At 38.0% G+C, this 26,473-nt stretch overlaps 1 protein-coding gene across 9 annotated transcripts in view; it reads right to left on the bottom strand.

The window, feature by feature from the left end:
• The window catches only part of LOC128694639 (retinal degeneration A), a 350,420-nt gene that overhangs the window by 8,616 nt on the left and 315,331 nt on the right, over positions 1–26,473 (bottom strand). For 5 of the 9 annotated variants that reach the window (XR_011393410.1, XM_053784799.2, XM_070095880.1 and 2 more), the window contains 5 exons: positions 26,086–26,236; positions 24,391–24,558; positions 22,911–22,952; positions 20,926–20,989; positions 497–654 (listed from right to left, as the gene is read on the bottom strand). Coding sequence is in view for 8 of the 9 variants with exons in the window: in XM_053784799.2 (XP_053640774.1) it covers positions 497–654; positions 20,926–20,989; positions 22,911–22,952; positions 24,391–24,558; positions 26,086–26,236 (583 nt within the window). In the remaining variant the exon portion in view is untranslated. The remainder of the gene's footprint in view (positions 1–496; positions 655–20,925; positions 20,990–22,910; positions 22,953–24,390; positions 24,559–26,085; positions 26,237–26,473) is intronic. The other 4 variants (XM_053784801.2, XM_070095882.1, XM_070095883.1 and 1 more) reach the window with 3 other exon arrangements.

Raw genomic sequence — 26,473 nt, 5'->3', positions numbered from 1 at the left:
ATTGTTTTGTGTGTGTGTACATCCATACATGTATTTCATGTAAAAAAATTTGTTTTAATACTTCTGGGTGTCTGGAACGGATTAATTGTATTTACATTATTTCTTATGGGGAAAATGGTTTTGCAAATCGTCAATTTCGATAATAGTCACATTTTCTGGAATGGATTAATTACGAAATACGAGGGTCCACTGTATTAGTGTTACTGCGAAATGCCTCGGCATGAGAGTGGCTTTCTTTGCTCTAATCATATTATGATATGTAAACACACATTGTAACCTTAGCAAAGAAATAAATATTTTTTTTTATTTTACAAGCAAAAACTTACCTTTTTCTTCCACCTTTGGCATTTCTCTGGCAATAATAAAAAAAATAGATAAATAAAAACTCAACACTAATTGCCATTTCTTTTGACCACATTTATGGTGAACAAAGACAACAATAATGGTCCACAATTACCTGCTACATTCATGATCTAAAACCACATTACAGACTTACTTCTCTGTGTCCACCATGTCAAGGATGGAAGGTGGAGCGGATGCAATTAGGTATCGCACTATATCTTTGTATCCATGCCGAGCACCAAAATGAAGAGCAGTCTGTCCGTGACCATCAATTGATAACAATGAGTATCCTTGAGAATGCAAATCCTTTAGCTGTAAAAAAATGAATTCCAATTAAAAAAGATTAAAAAAAAAAAAAAGTTTAGCAAATTTTGAATTTAATTATGAGTGGGAATACTGTATCTACTAACCTTATTTATGTAGAAATAATGACAAATTTACTGCCTGTAATTACCTAATACATTTGTCTACACACAAACAAAAACACACACAGTTACTCTCTCACTGTCACTCACTCTCTTATTGTTACTTTTTCAATGTCACTCTCTCATTGTCCAAAAGATAATGTTTTACAGTGTATTATTATTTCAAACATCTGTGAACTCTTCATAATCTTTTTAATGTTTACTGATGTAAAGAGTTTGCCAGTAACTTAACTCGCCCTTTTTTTTTCTTCTTTCATGTTTATTCAATAAATTTTATTTCTCACATTTACACTGAATGTATCACTTAAGAAAAAATGCTTTTAATTTTACACTACAAAGAAACTGCAGACTGATATCCAATACAATTTTGACAATGTGCCAACACCACAATCCTGAAACCATGAGTATAATTATGCAGAAAATTCCATTGTTAATTGGGAATGAGATGTACATGCACAGTCAAGACATTAGGATTTAAAAAATCAACCAGTGGTGAAATATCTCCTTCAATATGTCTTAGATTATCCCTGTACAGGTATAGGTATGTAACCAAATTTATTTTTTTTTTTTTTTAAACTAGTATTTTCAACTACAACTTTTATATTATCCTGCCTACCATCTTACTAGCATATTATAACCAAGACATTGCCATTTTTATTTTTATTATTTTTTTATTATTCTTTTGCTACCTTAACTTGTGTATTTTATCTTGTCAATTTAAATCTAATTATCCTCTAGTTCTTGTAAACAACTTATATAAGACCTTAGTGCAATTACAATTGAGAGTCTTGTGCCATTTTTATATTATTAGATTAACCTAGTTGTACTATAGCTCATTCTAGCTCAATACATAGATAATACCCAATTCATTTTATTAGACCATAGTGCAATTACAAGTGAGAGTCGGGTGCTATTTTTAATTTGTATTTTTATATTAGATTAAACCTAGTTGTACTATAGCTCATTCTAGCTCAATACATAGATAATACCAAATTCATTATATTAGACCCTAGTGCAATTACAAGTGAGAGTCTGGTGCTATTTTTAATTTGTATTTTTATATTATTAATTTATACTTAGTTGTACTTTAGCTCATTCCAGCATAACACATAGACAACATCAACTTCATTATGTGTATTAGTGACTATACTCTATATGACAAAAATGCTTTAGCTATATACTTGTCCAAACTTCCCACCACTACAGATATCAGTACTAGAACTCAACACACAACCCAGGATATAAATAACCACAATTTAAACCTAGATGATTGATCACATTGACCCTGATCTAAACCTCCATAATCAAACACCCAATCATAACCTATTGGAAAGTAACTGCCTTTATTACACAGCATCACAAGCCAGCACTATCCTAAACAATGCTAAAAGTCTATCAGTTCTTAACTACAACATCAGGTCCTTAAGCAAACACTATGATGACCTCCTGGCACTCCTTGAGTCGCTATAAACACCCTTCTCCTGCATTATTCTTATTGAGACCTGGCTTAAGCAGGACACAATAGATATCTACCCTCTACCAGGATACACAGCAATCCACAACTGCAGACCATACCAAGTTAGGGGTGGTATTGCAATCTATTACTCTAACCAATTATCTTGTATTAGTACCACTTGTTTAGTGATGAATATGGGGAATACATTTTTGCTAATTTTACTGTAAAAAACCTTAAGATGCCTATAACAATCGGTGCCATTTACCGGATACCCCACACAAACATCCCAAATTTCAGTGAGAAATTAAAGGCACTAATAACAGACAAATGAACAAGCACCACCACCTCTTAGCTGGAGACTTCAATATCAATCTTGGCCTACTAGATGATCAGCCTGTAACTGATTTCATCAACAATATGAACAACTCACTTCTCTTACCAACAATAACTAAACCAACCAGGCTCACTGAGACAAGTGCAACAATAATAGACCACATATGGACCAATATACAGTGGACCCTCGACCAGCGATGGCATCGATTAACGATAAATCTGACTAGCGATACATTTTATCGCAAAAATTTTGCCTCGATTAGCACTAAAAAACTCGACCAACACTATTCCTTCCGTCTGAGACGCATCCACTTCTGGCCAGTGTTTACAAGCCAGCCAGCCACCGCGGTCGCTTCCAAGCATACAATCGGAACATTTCATATTAACACAGCCTTTTTAGTGATTGCACCTGCAAAATAAGCCACCATGGGCCCCAAGAAAGCTTCTAGTGCCAACCCTACAGCAAAAAGGGCGAGAATTACTATGGATATGAAGAAAGAGATCATTGCTAAGTATGAAAGTGGAGTGCATGTCTCCGAGCTGGCCAGGCTGTACACAAAGCCCCAATCAACCATCGCTACTATTGTGGCCAAGAAAACGGAAATCAAGGAAGCTGTTCTTGCCAAAGGTGCAACTATGTTTTCGAAACTGAGATCGCAAGTGATAGAAGATGTTGAGAGACTGTTATTGGTATGGATAAACGAAAAACAGATAGCAGGAGATAGCATCTCTCAAGCGATCATATGTGAAAAGGCTAGGAAGTTGCATGACGATTTAATTAGAAAAATGCCAGCAACTAGTGGTGATGTGAGTGAATTTAAGGCCAGCAAAGGTTGGTTTGAGAGACTTAAGAATCGTAGTGGCATACATAGTGTGATAAGGCATGGTCAGGCTGCCAGTTTGGACCAAAAAGCAGCTGAAAAATATGTGCAGGAATTCAAGGAGTACATAGACAGTGAAGGACTGAAACCTGAACAAGTGTTTAATGGTGACACTGACAATGTTGTGAAACACGTTAGGAATGTCATAAAGGAACGGGAGGTACAGGCCTCTATGGGCAGATATGTTGTGCGACAGAGGTCCAGTGACTCTCAAGCTGGTCCTAGTGGCATTAAAAGAAGGGAAGTAACCCCGAAAAAGGACTTGCCACCTCAAGTCCTAATGGAAGGGGATTCCCCTTCTAAACACTAAGACCATCAACACACTCCCCTCTTCCCATCCCATCAATCATCACCAGATCTTCAATAAAGGTAAGTGTCATGTAACTGTGCATGTCTTCTTCAGTTTGTGTGTATTAAAATTAATATTTCATGTGGTAAAAATTTTTTTTTTCAATACTTTTGGGTGTCTTCCACAGATTAATTTGATTTCCATTATTTCTTATGGGGAAAATTAACTTGACTAACGATTATTTTGACTAACGATGAGCTCTCAGGAACGGATTAATAGCGTTAGTCGAGGGTCCACTGTACTAGCACCCTTTAAATCAGGGATAATCACAGACAGCACTACAGACCACTACCCTACCTTCCTCTTGACAAACATTAGTAAACCACCACTAGAATACAACCAAGTTTCATTTAGACTCCATGATGAGGCCTCAATAAGGAATTTCACAGCTGACCTAGAGAGACTGTTGACTGGGCTACAGAATTCTCCAAGGCCAATGGTATTGATGACTGGACAGACATTTTTCTCAACAAATTACTTAGACTATACAACAAACATTGTCCTATAAAAACAAAACAGATCACAAATAAACGGCTTGGTTGCCCATGGCTAACCAGCACCATTCTGAAATCCACTGATAAGGAACACCAATATGAAAAGCAATATAGACAGAGCTTAATACACAAAGATATTCTTAAACACTATTCATCAGTTCTCACCAAAGTAATAAAGAAAGCCAAACAACTATACTACTCCAGCAGATTCACTGACACAAGAGGAGATATAAAAAAGACCTGGAAAACACTCTCCCAGATTCTAGGGACCCACAAACTAAAAAAAAACAAGAATATTGTCCTAACTAAACCTAATGAAACACCACTGCATCCCACTGACACAGCTAACAAGATAAATGACTTCTTCTCAACCATAGGATCTAATCTCGCCAATAAAATCCCACGTACCAATACCCATGCCGGGGACTACCTAGATAGGAATTTCCCAAATTCCTTCTATCTTGTATCAACTGAGCCCATGGAAGTCACCAAGATTATAAAGTCACTTAAAAATAACTCAGGGAATCTGTCTCATGTCCCACCATTATTGTACAAGCGAGCGGCCCATGTCCTTTCGCATGCTATTTCATTACTTTTTAACAAGTCACTAGAAACAAGCACCTTCCCGAAACTACTCAAGACAGCAAGGGTTACACCAATACATAAAGGTGGTGACCCTACAGATTTAAACAACTATAGGCCAATATCAAACTTACCATTGCTATCCAAAATCTTTGAGAAACTCATGCACAGGAGACTATATTCATTTATAACGGCACAAAACATACTCGACCCCTGCCAATTTGGATTCAGGAAAAATAAAAGCACTAATGATGCAATTATAAAAATGCTAGATCTGCTTTACACAGAATTGGAAAATAAGGAATATCCGCTAGGAATTTTTATTGACCTAAGAAAAGCTTTTGACACAGTAGACCACGGCATCCTACTCCACAAACTTGACCATTATGGTATAAGAGGCCATGCGCTTGCATATTTCAAATCCTACCTTACTAATAGGTATCAGTATGTCACCATTAAAGACGCAGCATCATCAACACGGCCACTTGATACTGGAGTTCCGCAGGGAAGTGTCCTTGGTCCCCTGCTCTTCCTCATATACATCATCCCAACACCTGAACCCCATTCTCTTTGCTGACGACATGACTTATGTCATCTCTCACCCAATCTTGCCACCTTCAACACCATTGTTAATGAGGAGCTGCTCAAAATATCAACTTGGATGACAGCCAATAAACTTTCACTTAACACTGACAAAACCTACTACATATATTATGTTTGGTAGCAGAGCAGGAGTTGCGCAAATTAACATTAAGATCGACAACACTAATTGCCAGACATAATGAGGGCAAATTCCTAGCCCTATACCTCGACAACAACCTGAATTTCAGCATCCATATAAAACACATAACCAAAAAAGTATCCAAAATGGTTGGGATCCTCTCCAAGATATGATACTACGTGCCACAAAATGCCCTTCTCACACTATACCACTCACTTATTTATCCATACCTCACCTATGCTATTTGTGCTTGGGGATCAACTGCAGCAACACACCTAAAGCCAATAATAACCCAACAAAAAGCCGCAGTAAGAATAATCACTAAATCCCATTCCTGGCAACACCTCCCCCCCACTCTTCATAGATCTAAACTTACTCCCTGTTCAGTACATTCACACTTACTACTGTGCAATCTACATCTACAGGACCTTAAATTCCAATATTAACCTTGACCTAAAACGCTTTCTTGATAGCTGTGACAGAACCCACAGGCATAACACCAGACACAAACATCTCTATGACATTCCCCATGTCCGACTAAACCTTTACAAAAATTCAATGCATGTCAAAGGCCCTAAAATCTGGAACACCCTCCCTGAAAACTCTAGAACTGCAGACACATTCATCACCTTCAAAACTACCATTAGAAAACATCTTATCTCCCTGATACACCCCGTCAACTAATTACATGAATACCACCTGGTGGTTCACACTTACACTCACTCACCCACTTGACCATAAACACAAAAATATCAATCTTAATCTTAAAATAATGAATCCTAACTAGTCATAAGTTGGCCTGTGATACTCCAATACTGAAACTATGTATTGTGCAAAAACAAAAGCATTCACATTGCTAAACTCACAAACTTGTATTTAGTCACTTAGCCATAATACCAACTTACCTCATAATTTGTAATATTTGAAAGTTAAGAATTAATCTAAGTCTGCCCGAAATGCCTAGCCATGCTAGGTGTTCTAATGGCCCCCTCTGTAATTAGTATTTTAAAACATGTAAACCACACAATATCCAAATTCTGCAAACTCAGCATTGTAATCCTTATAGAGAATAAACTTGATTTGATTTGATCAGTGGTATTCAATACCAACATGATGATGACTTAGACATACCTGGAGTCTACCTGGAGGGTATTCCAGGGATCAATACCCCCGCGGCCCAGTCCACAACCAGGCCTCCCGGTGGATCAGGGTCTGATCAACGAGGCTGTTACTGCTGGCCGCACGCAATCCAACGTACGAACCACAGCCCGGCTGATCTGGTACCGACTTTAGGCATCGTCCAGCTCCCTCTTGAAGACAACCAGGGGTCTACTGGTAATGCCCCTTATTGCTGGTGGGAGGCTGTTGAACAGTGTTGGACCCCGGATACTTACTGCGTTTTCTCTTAGTGTACCAGTGGCGGGGCGCCACTGGTACACTGGGGGTATGTTGCATCACCTGCCAAGTCTTTTGCTTTCATATGGAGTGATTTGTGTGTGCATATTAGGGACCAGTCCCTCCAGAATCTTCCAGGTGTAGATTATGATATATGCATCTCTCCCACCTGTGCTCCAGTGAGTACAAGTGAAGTGCTTCCAGGGGTTCCCAGTAGTTAAGGTGTTTGATAGAACTTATATGTGCAATAAAGGTTCTCTGTACATTCTCTTTACTTGCAGACATTTTGCCATCCAGTAGCTTTATCAGTATACAATACATGGACATGATAGATTTTTTTGACACACTAGCTGTCCCCCACCAAGGCAAGCTGACATGAAAGAGAAACACCTTCACCATCATTCACACTGTCACTGTCTTGCAGAGGCGCACAGATACGGCAGTTTAGATGTCCCTCTAAACAGCAAACATCCTCAGCCCCTCCTTGAGAGTGCAGGCACTGTACTTCCCACCTCCAGGACTCAAGTCCAGCCAACCAGAAATAATAGAAACATATGCAGCAAATAGTGGAAGATGAGGTAATCGGTACCTCAAAATGGCAAACATGATAATAATTATTCTTCTTTCAACAAACCGACTGTATCCCACCGAGGCAGGGTGGCCCAAAAAGAAAAACAAAAGTTTCTCTTCTTAAATTTAGTAATTTATACAGGAGAAGGGGTTACTAGCCCCTTGCTCCTGGCATTTTAGTCGCCTCTTACAACACGCATGGCTTACGGAGGAAGAATTCTGTTCCACTTCCCCATGGAGATAAGAGGAAATAAACAAGAACAAGAACTAGAAAGAAAATAGCAGAAAACCCAGAGGAGTGTGTGTATATATATACTTGTACATATGTAGTGTGACCTAAGTGTAAGCAGAAGTAGCAAGACGTACCTGAAATCTTGCATGTTTATGAGACAGAAAAAAGGCCACCAGCAATCCTACCATCATGTAAAACAATTACAGGCTTTCGTTTTACACTCACTTGGCAGGACGGTAGTACCTTCCTGGGCGGTTGCTGTCTACCAACCTACTACCTACAATGATAATTATTATTTATGTTAATTAATCAAGGATAATGCATGATTATAAGCTCATATGATGCAGCTAAGTACATCACAATTACATGCTAAACAAAACTGGCCTACTATCTGTGAAAAAAAAAAAAAAAAAAAAAGGAATTTTAAAATAAGCAGGAGAGTCAATTGGAGCAATCATAAAAATCTCAAAACTAACTTCTGGATTATTATGTCTTTCATGAAGGGCTAAACCCATGTGGGTTGGACGTGGCAAGGAGTGATGGAAGCTCAATCCTCTAGCCAGGAATGCAGTTTATGACCCAGTCAACTGTTGGTGATTGCCCCTAACTTCAAGAATTTTCAATATTTATGAAATTTACAAACAGGAAAATGATCATCCGGCTTTACAAACACACCTCATACACTAGACTTTGCTTCACAGAATGGTACGTCAATGGAATGACTTACAAAACTTTCCATATAACTAACTGGGAGTTATCAGGAGTTTAGTAGTAATGGCAACTGTGGTAAATAGAAGACTGTTTTACCATGATTGTAACAATGAAAAATTCTGTAACCAATGAAATTTGTCCAATGTTTCCAAATCAATTGACCCAGTGGATTTTGTTCATATTTGTGAAGTTCGTTATATGGAGGTATACATACGATAACTACAACCACTGGAAGCTTGAAAAAACTTTCCATTTGACTAAATGCAAAAATTTAATACAGTAACCATAATTACTCTAGAGGAACTACAGAGATGATATAACATTTCAAAAGTTACAACCTTGAAGATCTTACTGAGGTATTTAAGACACAGCACTGAAGAAACTTGAGAAATTAAAACTGTTATTACTTTTTCAAGAATAATGTGATAAACGTGAGTTGAGTAGTGAGAGGGAAAGGAAAGCAGTGGGCAGGATAATGGAATAGTGGGAAGGATAGGGTAGTGGGTAGAATAGTTGGGAAGATAGGGGCAGTAGCTGTAACATTTAAGAAGCAATTATACTGCATAGGTTACTCAGCTATCAGTCATAAAAATATATACAACACAAAACAAACAAGGATAAAATAAACAAACAACAACAAACACCCAACACAAATAAATGCTATCATACCAAGTTAAATAATTAGCATCAATTAAAAACCTCATTTAATTAATGTCCAAAGACTTTCCTAAAATATCCCCAAGGCCCCTACAGGCACCTCAGAAATTATAAAACCATGACTAAAGTGGAAAGGCACATCACAAGCTACACAGAGGGAAACAGGAGAAACTGTGACCAGGTGATTATAGGTAAGACAGGGGAGGATAGGGAAATAGTGGGGAGGTTAGGTGAATATTTTAAGGTTAGACGAGTTGTGGTAAGGTTAGGAAAGTAGCAGGAAGAGTAGGGGAAAATTTTAAGGTCAGATGAGTAGTGGTGAGGTTTGAAAAGGTAAGAGTGGTGGGGAGGTTGAATAATGGGAAGGTTGAGAGGTTAGTGAGGAGGTTAAGGAATTAGTGGGGGAGGTTAAGGAATTAGTGGGGGAGGTTAAGGAATTAGTGGGGGAGGTTAAGGAATTAGTGGGGGAGGTTAAGGAATTAGTGGAGAGGTTAAGAGACTAGTGCTGAGTTTTAAATAGTAGCGGGGAAGTTATTTGAACACTGGTTAGTCATGAACAAGAGCACGAGTTATTAATTTGGGTGAAGACCTGGCTGTTAGGTAAAGACTGGGAAGGCAGGTCGTGACTGGGAAGGCAGGTAGTAACTGGGAAGGCAGGTGGTAACTTGGAAGGCAGGTGGTAACTGGGAAGGCAGATGGTAACTGGGAAGGCAGGTGGTAACTGGGAAGGCAGGTCGTGACTGGGAAGGCAGGTGAAAACTGGAGGTAGGTAGGAAATGAGTAAGTGGTGACTGGGAAAATATGAAAACTGGGAAGCCAGATGTGGATTTCAAAATTTGGTGATAATCTAAAAGTTAAATTAGGTGAGGACTGAAAGATTAGGTAACGATTGATCAATTGGGTGAGAAATGGGAGGATAGCTATGGACTGATTAACTGGGTAGAGGTTTGGAAGGTTAGGTGACAAATGGTTAATTGGGTTATGATTGGAAAATTAGGTGACAACTGGTTAACTGTTTGCCTAAAATGATATACATTTATTTTTTTTATGTGTTTGTAATTATCTGTTGCAGTCTTCCATTAGCTAACTACTATAATTTTATTCTATATTGTATGCAATCTATAATAATTAGTGTAATACAATCCAAAGTTAAGGACTACTGTTTTGAAAGCCCCCTTTTTGCTTACTATCTAAAAAATTAAACATTTCTATTTTTTATACACTTGTAACTATCTTTTGCAATCCTCCATTAGTTAACTACTATATTTTTATTCTATATTGTGTGCAGTCTATAACAGTTTGTGTAATACAATCCAAAGTTAAGGACTACTGTTTTGAAATCCCCCTTTTTTGTTTACAGTCTAGCATTAGTGCAAACACTGTTAGGTGCTATTGATATACCTAGTCTTAATAGTTCATTTTTATTACTAATCATACAATTTGTTTATGGTGTTATTACTTGCCTAAATTTTGCACTTTAAGTCAAATCTTACTATAGTATTTAAATTTTATTTAAGACCTTTTTTTACTATTGTTTAACTTGATACTTTTTGTATTATTATTACTTGTTTAGTATCTGTGCAATCTGTAGAATAGTTCTTCTGCAACCTACACATTGTACTGCTTGTATAGCTCTCATATCACCTCCAGTGCAACATTAACAGTTATCTTTATACTATTTATACATTGTTAAACTTGCATTAGTCATATGATTGTAAACATCAATCCTGACATTAACTTTTATTAAATGACACACATGGTCCTGACAACAACTGCCTTTATTACACTGCTAGTCAGGCAAAGACACTACTCAGTGCCAACAATAACATAACAGTTTTCAATCATAATGTCAGATCACTAAGCAAGCACTATGATGACCTCCAGGCACTACTGAATTCTCTAAATGTCAGTATGTCCATCATTACTCTCACTGAAACATGGCTAAAACATGATGTTACAAACATCTATTCCATAACTGGCTACACAGCCATATACGATTGTAGGCCAGATCAATCAGGAGGTGGAACAGCTATATACTACTCTGATGAACTAGAGTGTATAAATTTTACTTGCACAAGGGATGAGCTAAATTTAAATCCAAAGACCTTACAAAACCTCTAATGGTCAGAGTAATTTATAGAGTTCCTCACTCCAATATTTACTCTTTTAGTGAAAAACTAAGAAACATAATAACTAGTGCTGAAGTGAATAGACACCACCTAATACTTACAGGGGGCTTCAACATAAATCTCATCCATGACCATGACCCACAAGTGACTAAATTCACAAACACTATGAACAGCTGCTTATTTCTACCAACAATAACAAAACCTACAAGAATCACTGACACTAATGCCTCATTACCAGACCATATCTGGACAAACACTATATCCCCGTTAAAAGCATGCATAATCACAGATAACATCACTGACCACTATCCCATCTTTCTCATAACCAACTTGTGTAAAGCCCCAGGACACAAGAAAGATCCCATTGTGACTACATGATTGAGTCATATGTTAATAACTTTATTTCAGCATTTAGTGACACTGACTGGCAAAACGAACTAGCAGACAACTTAATGTGTTAACATTTTTTTACAAAAAACCCAAAACCTCTATAACATGCATTGCCTAATAAAAACTAAGCAGATCACAGCAAAGAGACTAAACAGCCCCTGGCTTACAAACAGCATCCTCAAATCTATTGATAAAAAATATCTATGTGAAAAACGGTACAAAATGGGTCTAATAACAAAGGATCTCGCAAAACGTTAGTTGTCAATACTAACCAATCTAATAAGGAGGTCCAAAAAACTGTATTATGAAAACAGATTTCATGACATAAAAGGTGATATAATAGGTAGTAGGTTGGTAGACAGCAACCACCCAGGGAAGTACTACCGTCCTGCCAGATGACTGTGAAACAAAAACCTGTAACTGTTTTGCATGATGGTAGGATTGCTGGTTTCTTTTTCTGTCTCATAAACACGCTAAGATAACAGGGATATCTTGCTACTCCTACTTACACTTTGGTCACACTTCACAGACACGCACATGCATATATATATATACATACATCTAGGTTTTTCTCCTTTTTCTAAATAGCTCTTGTTCTTTTTTATTTCTTCTATTGTCCATGGGGAAGTGGAAAAGAATCTTTCCTCCGTAAGCCATGCGTGTCGTATGAGGCGACTAAAATGCCGGGAGCAATGGGCTAGTAACCCCTTCTCCTGTATACAATTACTAAAAAAGAGAAGAAGAAAAACTTTATAAAACTGGGTTGCTTAAATGTGCGTGGATGTAGTGCGGATGACAAGAAACAGATGATTGCTGATGTTATGAATGAAAAGAAGTTGGATGTCCTGGCCCTAAGCGAAACAAAGCTGAAGGGGGTAGGAGAGTTTCAGTGGGGGGAAATAAATGGGATTAAATCTGGAGTATCTGAGAGAGTTAGAGCAAAGGAAGGGGTAGCAGTAATGTTAAATGATCAGTTATGGAAGGAGAAAAGAGAATATGAATGTGTAAATTCAAGAATTATGTGGATTAAAGTAAAGGTTGGATGCGAGAAGTGGGTCATAATAAGCGTGTATGCACCTGGAGAAGAGAGGAATGCAGAGGAGAGAGAGAGGTTTTGGGAGATGTTAAGTGAATGTATAGGAGCCTTTGAACCAAGTGAGAGAGTAATTGTGGTAGGGGACTTGAATGCTAAAGTAGGAGAAACTTTTAGAGAGGGTGTGGTAGGTAAGTTTGGGGTGCCAGGTGTAAATGATAATGGGAGCCCTTTGATTGAACTTTGTATAGAAAGGGGTTTAGTTATAGGTAATACATATTTTAAGAAAAAGAGGATAAATAAGTATACACGATATGATGTAGGGCGAAATGACAGTAGTTTGTTGGATTATGTATTGGTAGATAAAAGACTGTTGAGTAGACTTCAGGATGTACATGTTTATAGAGGGGCCACAGATATATCAGATCACTTTCTAGTTGTAGCTACACTGAGAGTAAAAGGTAGATGGGATACAAGGAGAATAGAAGCATCAGGGAAGAGAGAGGTGAAGGTTTATAAACTAAAAGAGGAGGCAGTTAGGGTAAGATATAAACAGCTATTGGAGGATAGATGGGCTAATGAGAGCATAGGCAATGGGGTCGAAGAGGTATGGGGTAGGTTTAAAAATGTAGTGTTAGAGTGTTCAGCAGAAGTTTGTGGTTACAGGAAAGTGGGTGCAGGAGGGAAGAGGAGCGATTGGTGGAATGATGATGTAAAGAGAGTAGTAAGGGAGAAAAAGTTAGCATATGAGAAGTTTTTACAAAGTAGAAGTGATGCAAGGAGGGAAGAGTATATGGAGAAAGAGAGAGAAGTTAAGAGAGTGGTGAAGCAATGTAAAAAGAGAGCAAATGAGAGAGTGGGTGAGATGTTATCAACAAATTTTGTTGAAAATAAGAAAAAGTTTTGGAGTGAGATTAACAAGTTAAGAAAGCCTAGAGAACAAATGGATTTGTCAGTTAAAAATAGGAGAGGAGAGTTATTAAATGGAGAGGTAGAGGTATTGGGAAGATGGAAGGAATATTTTGAGGAATTGTTAAATGTTGATGAAGATAGGGAAGCTGTGATTTCGTGTATAGGGCAAGGAGGAATAACATCTTGTAGGAGTGAGGAAGAGCCAGTTGTGAGTGTGGGGGAAGTTCGTGAGGCAGTAGGTAAAATGAAAGGGGGTAAGGCAGCCGGGATTGATGGGATAAAGATAGAAATGTTAAAAGCAGGTGGGGATATAGTTTTGGAGTGGTTGGTGCAATTATTTAATAAATGTATGGAAGAGGGTAAGGTACCTAGGGATTGGCAGAGAGCATGCATAGTTCCTTTGTATAAAGGCAAAGGGGATAAAAGAGAGTGCAAAAATTATAGGGGGATAAGTCTGTTGAGTGTACCTGGTAAAGTGTATGGTAGAGTTATAATTGAAAGAATTAAGAGTAAGACGGAGAATAGGATAGCAGATGAACAAGGAGGCTTTAGGAAAGGTAGGGGGTGTGTGGACCAGGTGTTTACAGTGAAACATATAAGTGAACAGTATTTAGATAAGGCTAAAGAGGTCTTTGTGGCATTTATGGATTTGGAAAAGGCGTATGACAGGGTGGATAGGGGGGCAATGTGGCAGATGTTGCAAGTGTATGGTGTAGGAGGTAGGTTACTGAAAGCAGTGAAGAGTTTTTACGAGGATAGTGAGGCTCAAGTTAGAGTATGTAGGAAAGAGGGAAATTTTTTCCCAGTAAAAGTAGGCCTTAGACAAGGATGTGTGATGTCACCGTGGTTGTTTAATATATTTATAGATGGGGTTGTAAGAGAAGTAAATGCGAGGGTCTTGGCAAGAGGCGTGGAGTTAAAAGATAAAGAATCACACACAAAGTGGGAGTTGTCACAGCTGCTCTTTGCCGATGACACTGTGCTCTTGGGAGATTCTGAAGAGAAGTTGCAGAGATTGGTGGATGAATTTGGTAGGGTGTGCAAAAGAAGAAAATTAAAGGTGAATACAGGAAAGAGTAAGGTTATGAGGATAACAAAAAGATTAGGTGATGAAAGATTGAATATCAGATTGGAGGGAGAGAGTATGGAGGAGGTGAACGTATTCAGATATTTGGGAGTGGACGTGTCAGCGGATGGGTCTATGAAAGATGAGGTGAATCATAGAATTGATGAGGGAAAAAGAGTGAGTGGTGCACTTAGGAGTCTGTGGAGACAAAGAACTTTGTCCTTGGAGGCAAAGAGGGGAATGTATGAGAGTATAGTTTTACCAACGCTCTTATATGGGTGTGAAGCGTGGGTGATGAATGTTGCAGCGAGGAGAAGGCTGGAGGCAGTGGAGATGTCATGTCTGAGGGCAATGTGTGGTGTGAATATAATGCAGAGAATTCGTAGTTTGGAAGTTAGGAGGAGGTGCGGGATTACCAAAACTGTTGTCCAGAGGGCTGAGGAAGCGTTGTTGAGGTGGTTCGGACATGTAGAGAGAATGGAGCGAAACAGAATGACTTCAAGAGTGTATCAGTCTGTAGTGGAAGGAAGGCGGGGTAGGGGTCGGCCTAGGAAGGGTTGGAGGGAGGGGGTAAAGGAGGTTTTGTGTGCGAGGGGCTTGGACTTCCAGCAGGCATGCGTGAGCGTGTTTGATAGGAGTGAATGGAGACAAATGGTTTTTAATACTTGACGTGCTGTTGGAGTGTGAGCAAAGTAACATTTATGAAGGGATTCAGGGAAACCGGCAGGCCGGACTTGAGTCCTGGAGATGGGAAGTACAGTGCCTGCACTCTGAAGGAGGGGTGTTAATGTTGCAGTTTAAAAACTGTAGTGTAAAGCACCCTTCTGGCAAGACAGTGATGGAGTGAATGATGGTGAAAGTTTTTCTTTTTCGGGCCACCCTGCCTTGGTGGGAATCGGCCGGTGTGATAATAAAAAAAAAAAAAAAAAGGTGATATGAAAAAGACCTGAAAACCATATCTGAAATTCTAGGATAAAAAAAACTGTCATGAAACAGAATGATTACCTTAACTAAACCAGACAAGCCTCTCCTTCAGCCAACCGATACTGCCAACAAACGTAATGTCTTTTTCTCTACCGTAGGAACAAAATTAGCAAGCAAAATCCCAAGCACAAACATTCAACCAAAAGACTACCTCACTGGCAACTACCCAAATACTCTATTTTTAGCCCCAACAAACCCTACTGAAGTCTCACTTATCATCAAAACACTAAAGAACAAGACAAGGGACCTAAATAACTTACCACCACTCTTGTATAAAAAAGCTTCTCGTGTTGTCACCAATTATTGCAACTTCTTTTTAACAAATCCATTGAATCTTCCACCTTCCCATCCATACTCAAGACAGCAAGAGTCACCACAATCCTCAAAAGGAGGTGATCCAACTGAATTGAACAATTAAAGGCCTATATCAAACCTGCCCCTACTATCTAAAATCTTCGTAAAATTAATTCACAAACAAGTCTACTCCTACTTCGTATCCCACAACTTACTCAACCCTTGTCAGTTTGGGTTCAGACCGAAAAAAAGTACTAATGATGCTATTATACATATGCTTGAACTAATATAGTATTCTGCACTCGCGAAAAATGAATTTTCCCTGGGACTTTTCATAGACTTATGAAAAGCTTTTGACACAGTTGACCATGACCTTTTGAACCAAAAACTCGAACATTACGGGGTCAGAGGACACTCTCAATTGCCTAAAATCTTATCTTAACAATAGAACTCAGTATGTATACACAAATGGAGCCAGCTCCACTACACAACCTGTTCTTGTTGGAGTCCCACAGGGGAGCATTCTTGGCCCACTTCTCTTTCTCATTTACATCAATGACCTACCAAATGCATCTAATGTCCTTAAACCCATTTTATTTGCAGATGACACAACTTATGTCTTTTCTCACCCAAACCCAACCATACTAACAGACACAGTAAATGCTGAACTGCTAAAAATATCTATTGCATGATTACCAACAAACTTACTCTCAATATAGACAAAAACTACTTCATGCTTTTTGGAAACAGAGCTTCAAATGTACAGCTAAACATATTGATAAATGGTTCACCTATTTCGAGACAGGCAGAGGGCAAATTTCTAGGTTTCCACCTTGACTGCAGTCTCAAATTTCAGACACATATACAGCAAATTTCCAAGAAAGTCTCCAAAACAGTAGGCATCCTTTCAAAGATATGGTACTATGTACCCCAATCAGCTCTTCTAGCTTTGTACCACACTCATTTACCCTTACCTCACCTATGGTATTTGTGCATGGAGCTCAAGCACAGGAAATCACCTTAAGCCTTTTATAACCCAGCAGAAAGCTGCAGTGCAATTGATTACTAACTCCTGCATTAGACAACACACTCCACCTCTTTTAAAGAGTCTTAACTTGCTAAATACAGTACAAAACATCCACACTTATTATTGTGCCTACTACATACACAGAACACTATACTCTAATGTAAACCCTCCTCTCAAACTACTCCTTGATAACTATAACAGAACACAACCATAATATGAGACACAGATTACTCTTCGATATCCCTTGTGTTCATCTCTCCCTATGCAAAACTGCTATGCACATAAAAGGCCCAAAGATCTGGAATTCATTGCCAGAACACACTAAGGGACCCCCGTCTGCAAATCAGTTTAAGGCCCTAATAAGAAATCACCTCATTACCTAAAATTAACCAGACAAACCGTACCTAATCACTACCAGTTTCTCAAAAGCTCAGCCACTTACTACTTTGAAATTAGGATGTCTATTTTTCCATTGTTTTAAATAGTAGCAGATTGTAATACAGTACATCATAATGTACATTGTTCCATTGTAATACCAAATTTCATTGTTTTAAATACAGTGGACCCTCCGTTTTCATCAATCTTCGTTATCACCGATTTAGGTTTTGGCCGACTTTTTTCTCCAATTTTTTTGCTCCGTTTTTGTCGATTACCTCCATTTTCGTCGATCGTATGGCACCCGTCCAGTGCCGGGCGCACAGACAAAGCCGTCTACCATGCCATTCTCAGCCAGCATAGCATTGTTTCTCGGTGAGCGAACATATCCTGCCTGGTCATACAAAACATTTCGTAATACTAATCCATTGTTTTTGCCATTTGTTTATTGTGTGTGACTGCTAAATAAGCCACAATGGCCACAAAGAAAGCCCCTAGTGCCAGTCCTTTGGTAAAGAAAGTGAGGAATACCATAGAAATGAAAAAAGAAATCCTAAGAAAATATGATAATGGCATAAGCATTGCTAAACTCAGCAGGATGCATGGGAAGTTGCCATCAACAATCAGCTCCATTGTGGCAAAAAGAAATTATGGAAGCTGATATTGCGAAAGGGGTAAATGCGATAACCAAACAGAGATCCCAAACAATTGAAGAAGTAGAGAAATTGTTGTTGGTGTGGATCAGAGAGAAAGAGTTAGCAGAAGATAGTGTTGTGCAGTCAATTATTTGTGAAAAGCCAAGACAATTACATGACAACTTCTTAAAGAAACTGCCTGAAACAACTGCTGATGTAGGTGAATTTAAGGCCAGCACAGGATGCTTTGAAAAATTCAAGAAGCGAAGTGGCATGCACAGTGTTGTAAGGTACGATGAGGGTGCCAGTTCAGACAAACAAGCGGTTGAAAAATTTGTGTGGGAATTCAAATGTTATGTAGAGGCTGAAAAATTCCAACCCCAGTAAGTATTCATTTGTCATGAAACAGGCCTGTTTTGAAAGAAAATGCCAAAGAGGACCTACATTACGCAGGAGGAAAAGGCACTCTTGTTGTGTGATAATGCTAGTGGGGATTTCAAAGTGAAGCCTTTACTGGTGTATCACTCTGAAAATCCCAGTGTTTTCAAGAAAAACAGTGTTGTTAAGAGTAAATTGTGTGTGATGTGGAAGGCAAACAGTAAGGTGTGGGTCACAAGGGAAATTTTCCTGGAATGGTTTAATGAAGTGTTTGGCCCCAGTGTGAAAAAATACCTCCTGGATAAGAAATTGCCACTCCAGTGCCTCCTGTTAATGGACAATGTTCCTGCTCATCCTCCAGACTTGGAAGACCAACTGTCTGAGGAATTCAGTTTTGTAACAGTGAAGTTTTTGCCTCCTAACACCACTCCTCTCCTCCAGCCCATGGACCAGCAGATCATTGCAAACTTCAAAAAACTGTACACCAAAGCAATGTTTCAAAGGTGTTTTGACATAACCTCAGACTCTGAATTGATCCTAAGAGAGTTCTGGAAGAATCACTTTAATATCTTCCAGGGAGTGACTTCCAGGATGATGAACTCTGCTTGGAGAAAATTGTGGCCAGATTGTGTCCAAAAGAAGGATTTTGAAGGGTTTGAGGCTGATCCTGTCGACCATATACCTGCTGTGCAATCAAATGTGGCATTGGGGAATTTCATGGGGTTGGATGCGAGTTTGGAGGATGTGGAAGAGTTGGTGGAGGACCACATCGAAGAGCTAACCACTGATGAGCTGCAAGAGCTTCATCTGCAACAGCAACAGACCACAGCTGAGGAAATTGCTTCAGAGGAGGAGGAAGAGAAATGGAAGAAGGTGCCTTCTTCAAAGATTAAGGAGATTTGTGCAATGTGGACTAAAGTGCATTCATTTGTGGAGGAACATCACCCTGAGAAAGCTGTTGCAATCTGTGCTGGTGATTTTTACAATGACAATGCCATGTCCCATTTTAAGCAAATCTTAGAGAGATGCCAGAAACAGACCTTTTTGGACAGATATTTTGTGTGACAGGGGTCCAATGACTCTCAAGCTGGTCCTAGTGACAGTAAAAAAACAAAGGAGGGAAGTGACCCCAGATAAGGACTTGGAACTTAGAGTCCTCATGGAGGGGGATTCCCCTTCCAAAAAATAACCTATCTTCCCTCTGTCCTCCTTCCTGCCTTCTAGCAACAACAGCCTTCAGTAAAAGTGTCATGTTTAATGTTCATTCTTTTGTGCATGTAACTATCTTTAAGGTTAGTTAGTTTAATATGTTTATTATGCACCCCATACCCATCCTGTGGGCAGTAGTCAAAAGATTACAGAGGTACATAATTGGTCCAGGGACTGGACTCCAAAGTTTTGATAGCTGAGCAAGTTACAGAGGTAATGAACTCACAATTTACAAAGGTAATGAACTCACAATTTACAAAGGTAATGAACTCCAGGTAGGTCTGGTCACAACCATGACAAGTTACAAAGGTATTTACAGATCTTTAAGGTAAAAAAAAAATTTTTTGATACTTCTGGGTGTCTGGAATGGATTAATTCCATTTACATTATTTTTTATGGGGAAAATGGTTTCGGTTTTGGCTGGTTTTAGTTTTGGTCGATGGCTCAGGAACGGATTAAACAGGAAAACCAAGGGTCCACTTTAGTACTAATCTGTAATACATCATATTGTAAATTGTTACACTGTAATACTGTAATCTTTATTAACTAACTCAACAGTGTAATAAGTCTCTACTAGACTCATCAAAACCATGTAGCATTACCTGATAGAATATACAGTTCTACTGCACTCACTGTAACTCATCTAATGACCATATGAACTATGTATTATTGCCTTACTAATCTTAAGTTAATCTCTAAGTTTGCCTGAAATGCTCTGCATACAAAGGGGCTTTTGGCATGTACACCCAACTATTATATTCCTCTGTACAACCATGTAATTTGTCAAAATAAACATCTCTATCTTTAGGATTGGACAATTAAGTGAAAACTGGTTAATTGGGTTAAGATTGGAAAATTAGGTGACAACTGGCTAACTGGGTTAGGATTGGAAAACTAGGTGACACCTACTTAATTGGGTGAGGATTGGGAAGCTGGATCATGGTTTATTTGGTTCACAAACCAACTCCACTAACCTTAAAATGGTAAAGAACAATAATAAAAAACAATATCAGTTAATCATCTCCAGGCATCAAAAAAGATAATCTTTATTCAGCATAATCTACAAATATTTTATGGATATGTAATACAGATACAGATTTGAATAGGAAGAGTAAGAGGAGTAAAAGGAGATAAAGAATGAAAAACAAGAGGAATATTAAATAAGTAAATAAGGACAACAAGGCAACTAAATAAGAATAGATAAAGAAACAATAAAAATGGGAATTACTATACAATTTCCATTTTCTGTGGAAATCAGACTTATATCTGTGAACGAGCCATCAAAGTCTAGGACATAACACCTCATATTGTAACATTAAGAAAAATTCTTGGAGAGCATACTTACCATCTTTAAGTCCCCTTGTTTTGCAGCCTTTATGATTCCATCAGAGTTTTTCTCAAGAAGGTGACTGAGGAAGAAAGATACCATCATCATTCTTGTATCACCAAGTTACATTGTGTTACAATATGTCAATTTTTTTTGTATTAGTGAACTCTTTAATCCTCAATTTATTTATAGTGTATATTCAAATGCACTGATGTACAGTGTAGGCACAGACATAAAACAGCAATAGCAAATGGGTAACAACAAATCACATACAGGAACCCAATGACAGGTAAACACTCACAATCTGATAGGAGAATCAGTCACTCAAATTAATTCATGTAAGCCACAGGTAAAGATTCGAGCTAATCCTTCATTTATTCACACTTCCAACAGATAAAGACGTTCACTCACTCTTTTAGATAGTATTGTAGATAACTGGTCCTTACTTGCAAAGACACTCCAATCTTTCACACATCATGCATGTAATGTTGTCATTCAATTACAAATTATTTTAGATAGGCAGTTATGTTAGTCCAAGTAATACTAGAAAATGACATCTGACAGTACTGTACTCCTATGTGTAGTCTCAGAAATATACAGAAAAACATCAAAGGCACAAAGATAGAAAAAGGCATTGGAGAACCACAAAAATCTCACAAACAAAATGTGTATCATAATACAGACACTGAAAGTAAAAGGTGAGTAGGTTAGGGAGATGTTTGAAGATAGATAGCTAAACAGTTAAGACATTCAATAACATCTTGAAACTAAAATGTATAAGCAGAAATAAATGAAGCAGCATAAAGTAAGGACATAAAAGACACACAGGCAGTAACAGACTAGTAAAAAAATGATAAAGAAAAAGTGTGAAAGACAGCTGACAGACATACTGGTCAACAAATCAAATTGAAAAACAGACACAAGGATAAAATATAGTTAATGAAGGTACTGTATATACAGTCTTCCCTTCACATTTGCAAGACAAAAGCATTAAGAGGTGAGGTTCTGTTCCTAGAGGTTCAATCTGACCATGGGTAATCACTGACCCATAAAAATGACGGATAATTAAACTTATTTATTGACTGCTTATAAGTAAACATGTTGAGTAATTTTTTTTTTTAACATGGGCTCTCTCCCACCAAGGCAAGGTGATGCAAAAAAGAAGAAACAAAGTTTTTCTTCTTTTTATATTGGTAATGTTGAGGGAAGAGGTTACTAGCCCCCTTGCTCCCAGCATTTTAGTTGCCTCTTATGACATGAACAGGTTACAGAGGAAGGATTCTTCTCCACTTCAACATGGAGACTGGATAATTCTTCTTTCAACAAACCGGCCGTATCCCACTGAGGCAAGGTGGCCCAAAAAGAAAAACGAAAGTTTATCCTTTTAAATTTAGTAATATATACAGGAGAAGGGTTACTAGCCCCTTGCTCCCAGTATTTTAGTCACCTCTTAAGACATGCACAGCTTATGCAGGAACAATTCTTCTCCACTTCCCCATGGAGATTGGATAAATATAACCCATAAATAAGGAAGCCTGAGATTTTGGAGGGACAACTACTATATGCTGTACATAGACAAATGAGAAAAATAGATATATAAAACAATTTATGTAAACACTATTACAGAAAACATCCCCTTCCTCTCCCACATACACAGTAAAGGTGCACACACAAATAGTAGAAGTAAAAACTAAAGTAGAATTCCAAAGGATTGCTAAAATACACAGGTGGCACTTTAAAATAAAAATATCTATGCCTAAAAGTCAAGAACATCTAAAGGAAATGCAAGTTGATGAATTCATACAAGTCCCAGTTAATATTCAAAATAAACACTTAGAATGAGGTATTTAATATAATTAGACAATGTCCATATTATAGGTGTTCTCAATGTTAAACACAGTTATTTTTGACATCTATATGGGAATACAGTACTACATTTTTGTGGTACATAGTATACATGTATATGCTTAAAAAGAATAATGGAACGAGAGGAAAACAGATACCTGGGAGGGTAGTATTCTGGACCAAAGACACGTTCATGCAAGCTGAATGATGGTCATGATTCACGTCAGACGAAGTCCAAAAAAAAGTCCAATAAAAAATAAAGAAAAATAACACATGAGCAAATAAAATCAATGATTATCTACAATACAAGAATGCATTAATCTATTTTCATGTAACAATATATTGTATACCGTGCATTCCAGAAGTATGGGTACTTTACAGTTCAAAAATTTATGTACTGTATAAAATCAATCAGCAGATGTATGTAAGTACAGTGCATATGCACAAAATACTGTACACAGCAAGGCAGCACTAAGAAATTTTCAAATCAATATTCAAAAGCTGCAGAAGCTCTGGGCAATGCAAACACTCCAAGAGTAAAAGCGAGAGATAAAGTAAATGTCATGCCCAATAATGTTTTTGTCAAGTTGGTACCTTTATCCTCGTTGTGTTTCCATCTCGCATTATTCCTTGAACATTAAAAAAAAAAAAAACATGCAAAAACTATCTTGATATAATTTGTGCACATGAGGAAATTGCAGTTTCTAATAAATATCAACAGTGGTTCTGACAACAAAATTATTTAATTTCCTTGTTTGAATGCACAAGCCTTAGAGTATTTGTCAATAAAAGCTAGGGCTCATGTGACAAATCATTCTATGGTAAATTAATTTTGTTGGAACTGCAAAAAATGACATTTATGGACAAAGCAGTGCTAACTTCAGCTGCACTTGTGTGCAAGAATTAGTAATGCTTGTCAGGAATGTGGCAAGTGTCAAGCACAATCCAATAATATTTGTCTATGAAGATCAGAGCAAATATTTAAACAGCTAAAAATAAAAATAGCAAGCAATAAAATTGTAGTTGCAAAATAAAATTTCATTCGTGGAATAATCAAGGAAGTTTTCAAGAAAATAGTTATTCCTATAGTATCTCTATCTTGCATTTAATTAACGAGGTTCCCATATTTCTGTATTAGTCCTATGGCAAGAAGAAGCTGCGAAGGTCCTTATGAGCAGTTATAAAGAGTAGCATCGTCAGCACCAATGGAACCAACACCAACATCAGCAACAGCAGCAGTATTAACAGCCCCAATACCAGCCACAGCTTCACCAGACCTCGTGCCCCAAGCATCTAATATGTCTACATATGGCTGGCCACGTGGAGGAAGCTGACACAGTTGTTGCATTTAGAGTATACTGTACTTTATAAAACAGATACGAAAGTACACTACTTTGCTCTTAATTCTGTATGTATTATGTTGATTATCTTTTGATCTGGAAATTAAAATAGCTCCAAATTATTCAAACGTCGTATATTATTTGCTATATAAATACGTAAAGCAAAAGTATCAAAATTAAACTGCCTAGAACTTCAAGAAGTATGTAATCCTTTAGAATAACTACTACATGGCATCTTCCCTTCCAGCAGGTGGAGAGTCAGGTGCCTCCACGCGAGTCAGCAGTGTGAGCTGTTTACCTGGGTACCCGGGCCTCCAGGGCCTCCTCCTCCCCGGTGTCAGAGGAGTCTTGGCTGGCGGTGAGGGCAGAGGTGGGGTTTCGCTGCTCCGCATCAGTTCCGCCCACGCCAGAGTCACTGTCGCTTACCATGGCCATCCTCTCGCTATGGTCTATGTCGTTGTCCACGCTGTGAGACCCAGTCATAACCAGGAATACCACAGTTACCAGGCCACACACTTTACCAGGAACTTACAATTACTGGGGTACTACAGATACCTGAGCTCTTTACTGGAGCATCACAACTATGAGTGCAACAATTCCTTTGGTCTTACTATTTACTACCAAACCACAGGTGTTACTGTTTAACATCTTAATATGGCCTACCTTCAGAGATAAATGAATAACAAACCATCTATGATCACCTGATCTTCCGAAGATATCAGTTGCATCACACTAGAAAGCATCAGATGCAATAAAACACCAAGTGATCACAAGTGTCATTGCAATCATATGCCAAAATGTAAGAAGTCAGCTAGTAACAATGGATCAAGAGGCACACATAGTATTACCATTGTAACTATTGATATCAACAGTAATGGATGCCACAGCTGCAGTGCATCAGGATCTGGGTACCCGCGTATGGTCTACTCTTCCAAGTAGGACTTGATCGAGTCAAATTTTAACTACTACCTGTACATTTTACATAGGAACTAATCCAGTTGACAAGGTTGAGATAATGGGGGTTGAGTGCTACTGAAATGCAGCTCCATTTCAGGTGAACTAGTGAACTTGTCTGGATAAAAGATGGAGGAATACTTTAACTATCAGTAAATATATTGAGTCCTACTATTGAAAGCACTGAGGATCACCTAAAGAATCTCAACTCTGAATATGGGTAATTTTTTCTTTAATAATTAAAATCTGAAGAGAGAAGATACAAAAAGGTTTTGGAAAAAACTGTAGATAAGTTTAATACAAAGTATAAACCAATTGGTAATATAAATGCACCAGAACACAACTTGGGATGGATGGATTTAATGTTTATACAATACTGCAGTTACAAATGTACATTCTTCTAAGCCTTGCAGAAGTAAAATCACATCCACTAAAATACTGTGAAAATATTATGGAAAAGGCATGCAGACTAATTTATCTAAGAAGCTAATACTCACCTTGATGGAACTAAGTCACTTTTATGAGCTTTCAATAGCAAATGTTTCTCAGGAATAAAAATTGAGTGGCGGGAATTAGAAACGATTATGGATTAGCTGCTTTCCCATTGCTAATAGATGTTGAATATAAAAATATAAAAATTCAAGTACCCATTATTTAGTAGGCTACAGGGATAAACAAAACTCATTTCCAATTATTTTATGCAAACACGCATATTTATGTAATCTACAGTGCTTTTAGTTATTATTCCTATTAAGTTTTATGCATATAAAATAGATTAATAAAAGAAAATGGGGTTAAATTAAAAAATCTATAATATCAGGTAGCTTTTTCAACATAACATACTTTACCAACATTTATCACTGTAGCCTAAAAATACACAAACATCTTTTGTGATTAACCAATGAGCAGGGAAAGAACTCTAAATCCACAATAGCCAAACATTCCACCTTTTCTCTCACATACTAGCTTGCATCAAGACTCACTTTCTCCCTTCATTTCATTCCTATCTTCCCAACCCTACAAATCCTGACCACCTTACCTCACATCCCCTCTCACACCACCACTGACAATACTGGTGGGGTCAATGAGCTCGGGGTCCAACACAAACAAGTCTTCAGTGCAAATGTCTGTCACATAGTGTAGGTGCTCCTGGGCTCGATCAATACGGAAGAACCTTTCAGCCGTGCATGCTGAAATGAGCAGAGTACACTTTATTATAAAACTAGGTACTATTCTAACTATTTTGGACACTTTTTTGTCCCTTGAAAACAATTCTACCTTGCAAGGGGTGATCTTTGCAAAATATTTCTTGTACATCTGAGCTGACTCTAAATGCTGAAGATAACTTTAAGAGAATAAGAGGCGTGTGTTAAAAGGTTCAAAAAAGTTTGTCTGGCACTAAGAAACAGACTGTGGAATAATTATGA

The sequence above is a fragment of the Cherax quadricarinatus genome, chromosome 51 (assembly GCF_038502225.1).
Source record: "Cherax quadricarinatus isolate ZL_2023a chromosome 51, ASM3850222v1, whole genome shotgun sequence".
Lineage (NCBI taxonomy): Eukaryota > Metazoa > Arthropoda > Malacostraca > Decapoda > Parastacidae > Cherax > Cherax quadricarinatus.
This window is presented reverse-complemented; position numbering and strand designations above follow the sequence as displayed.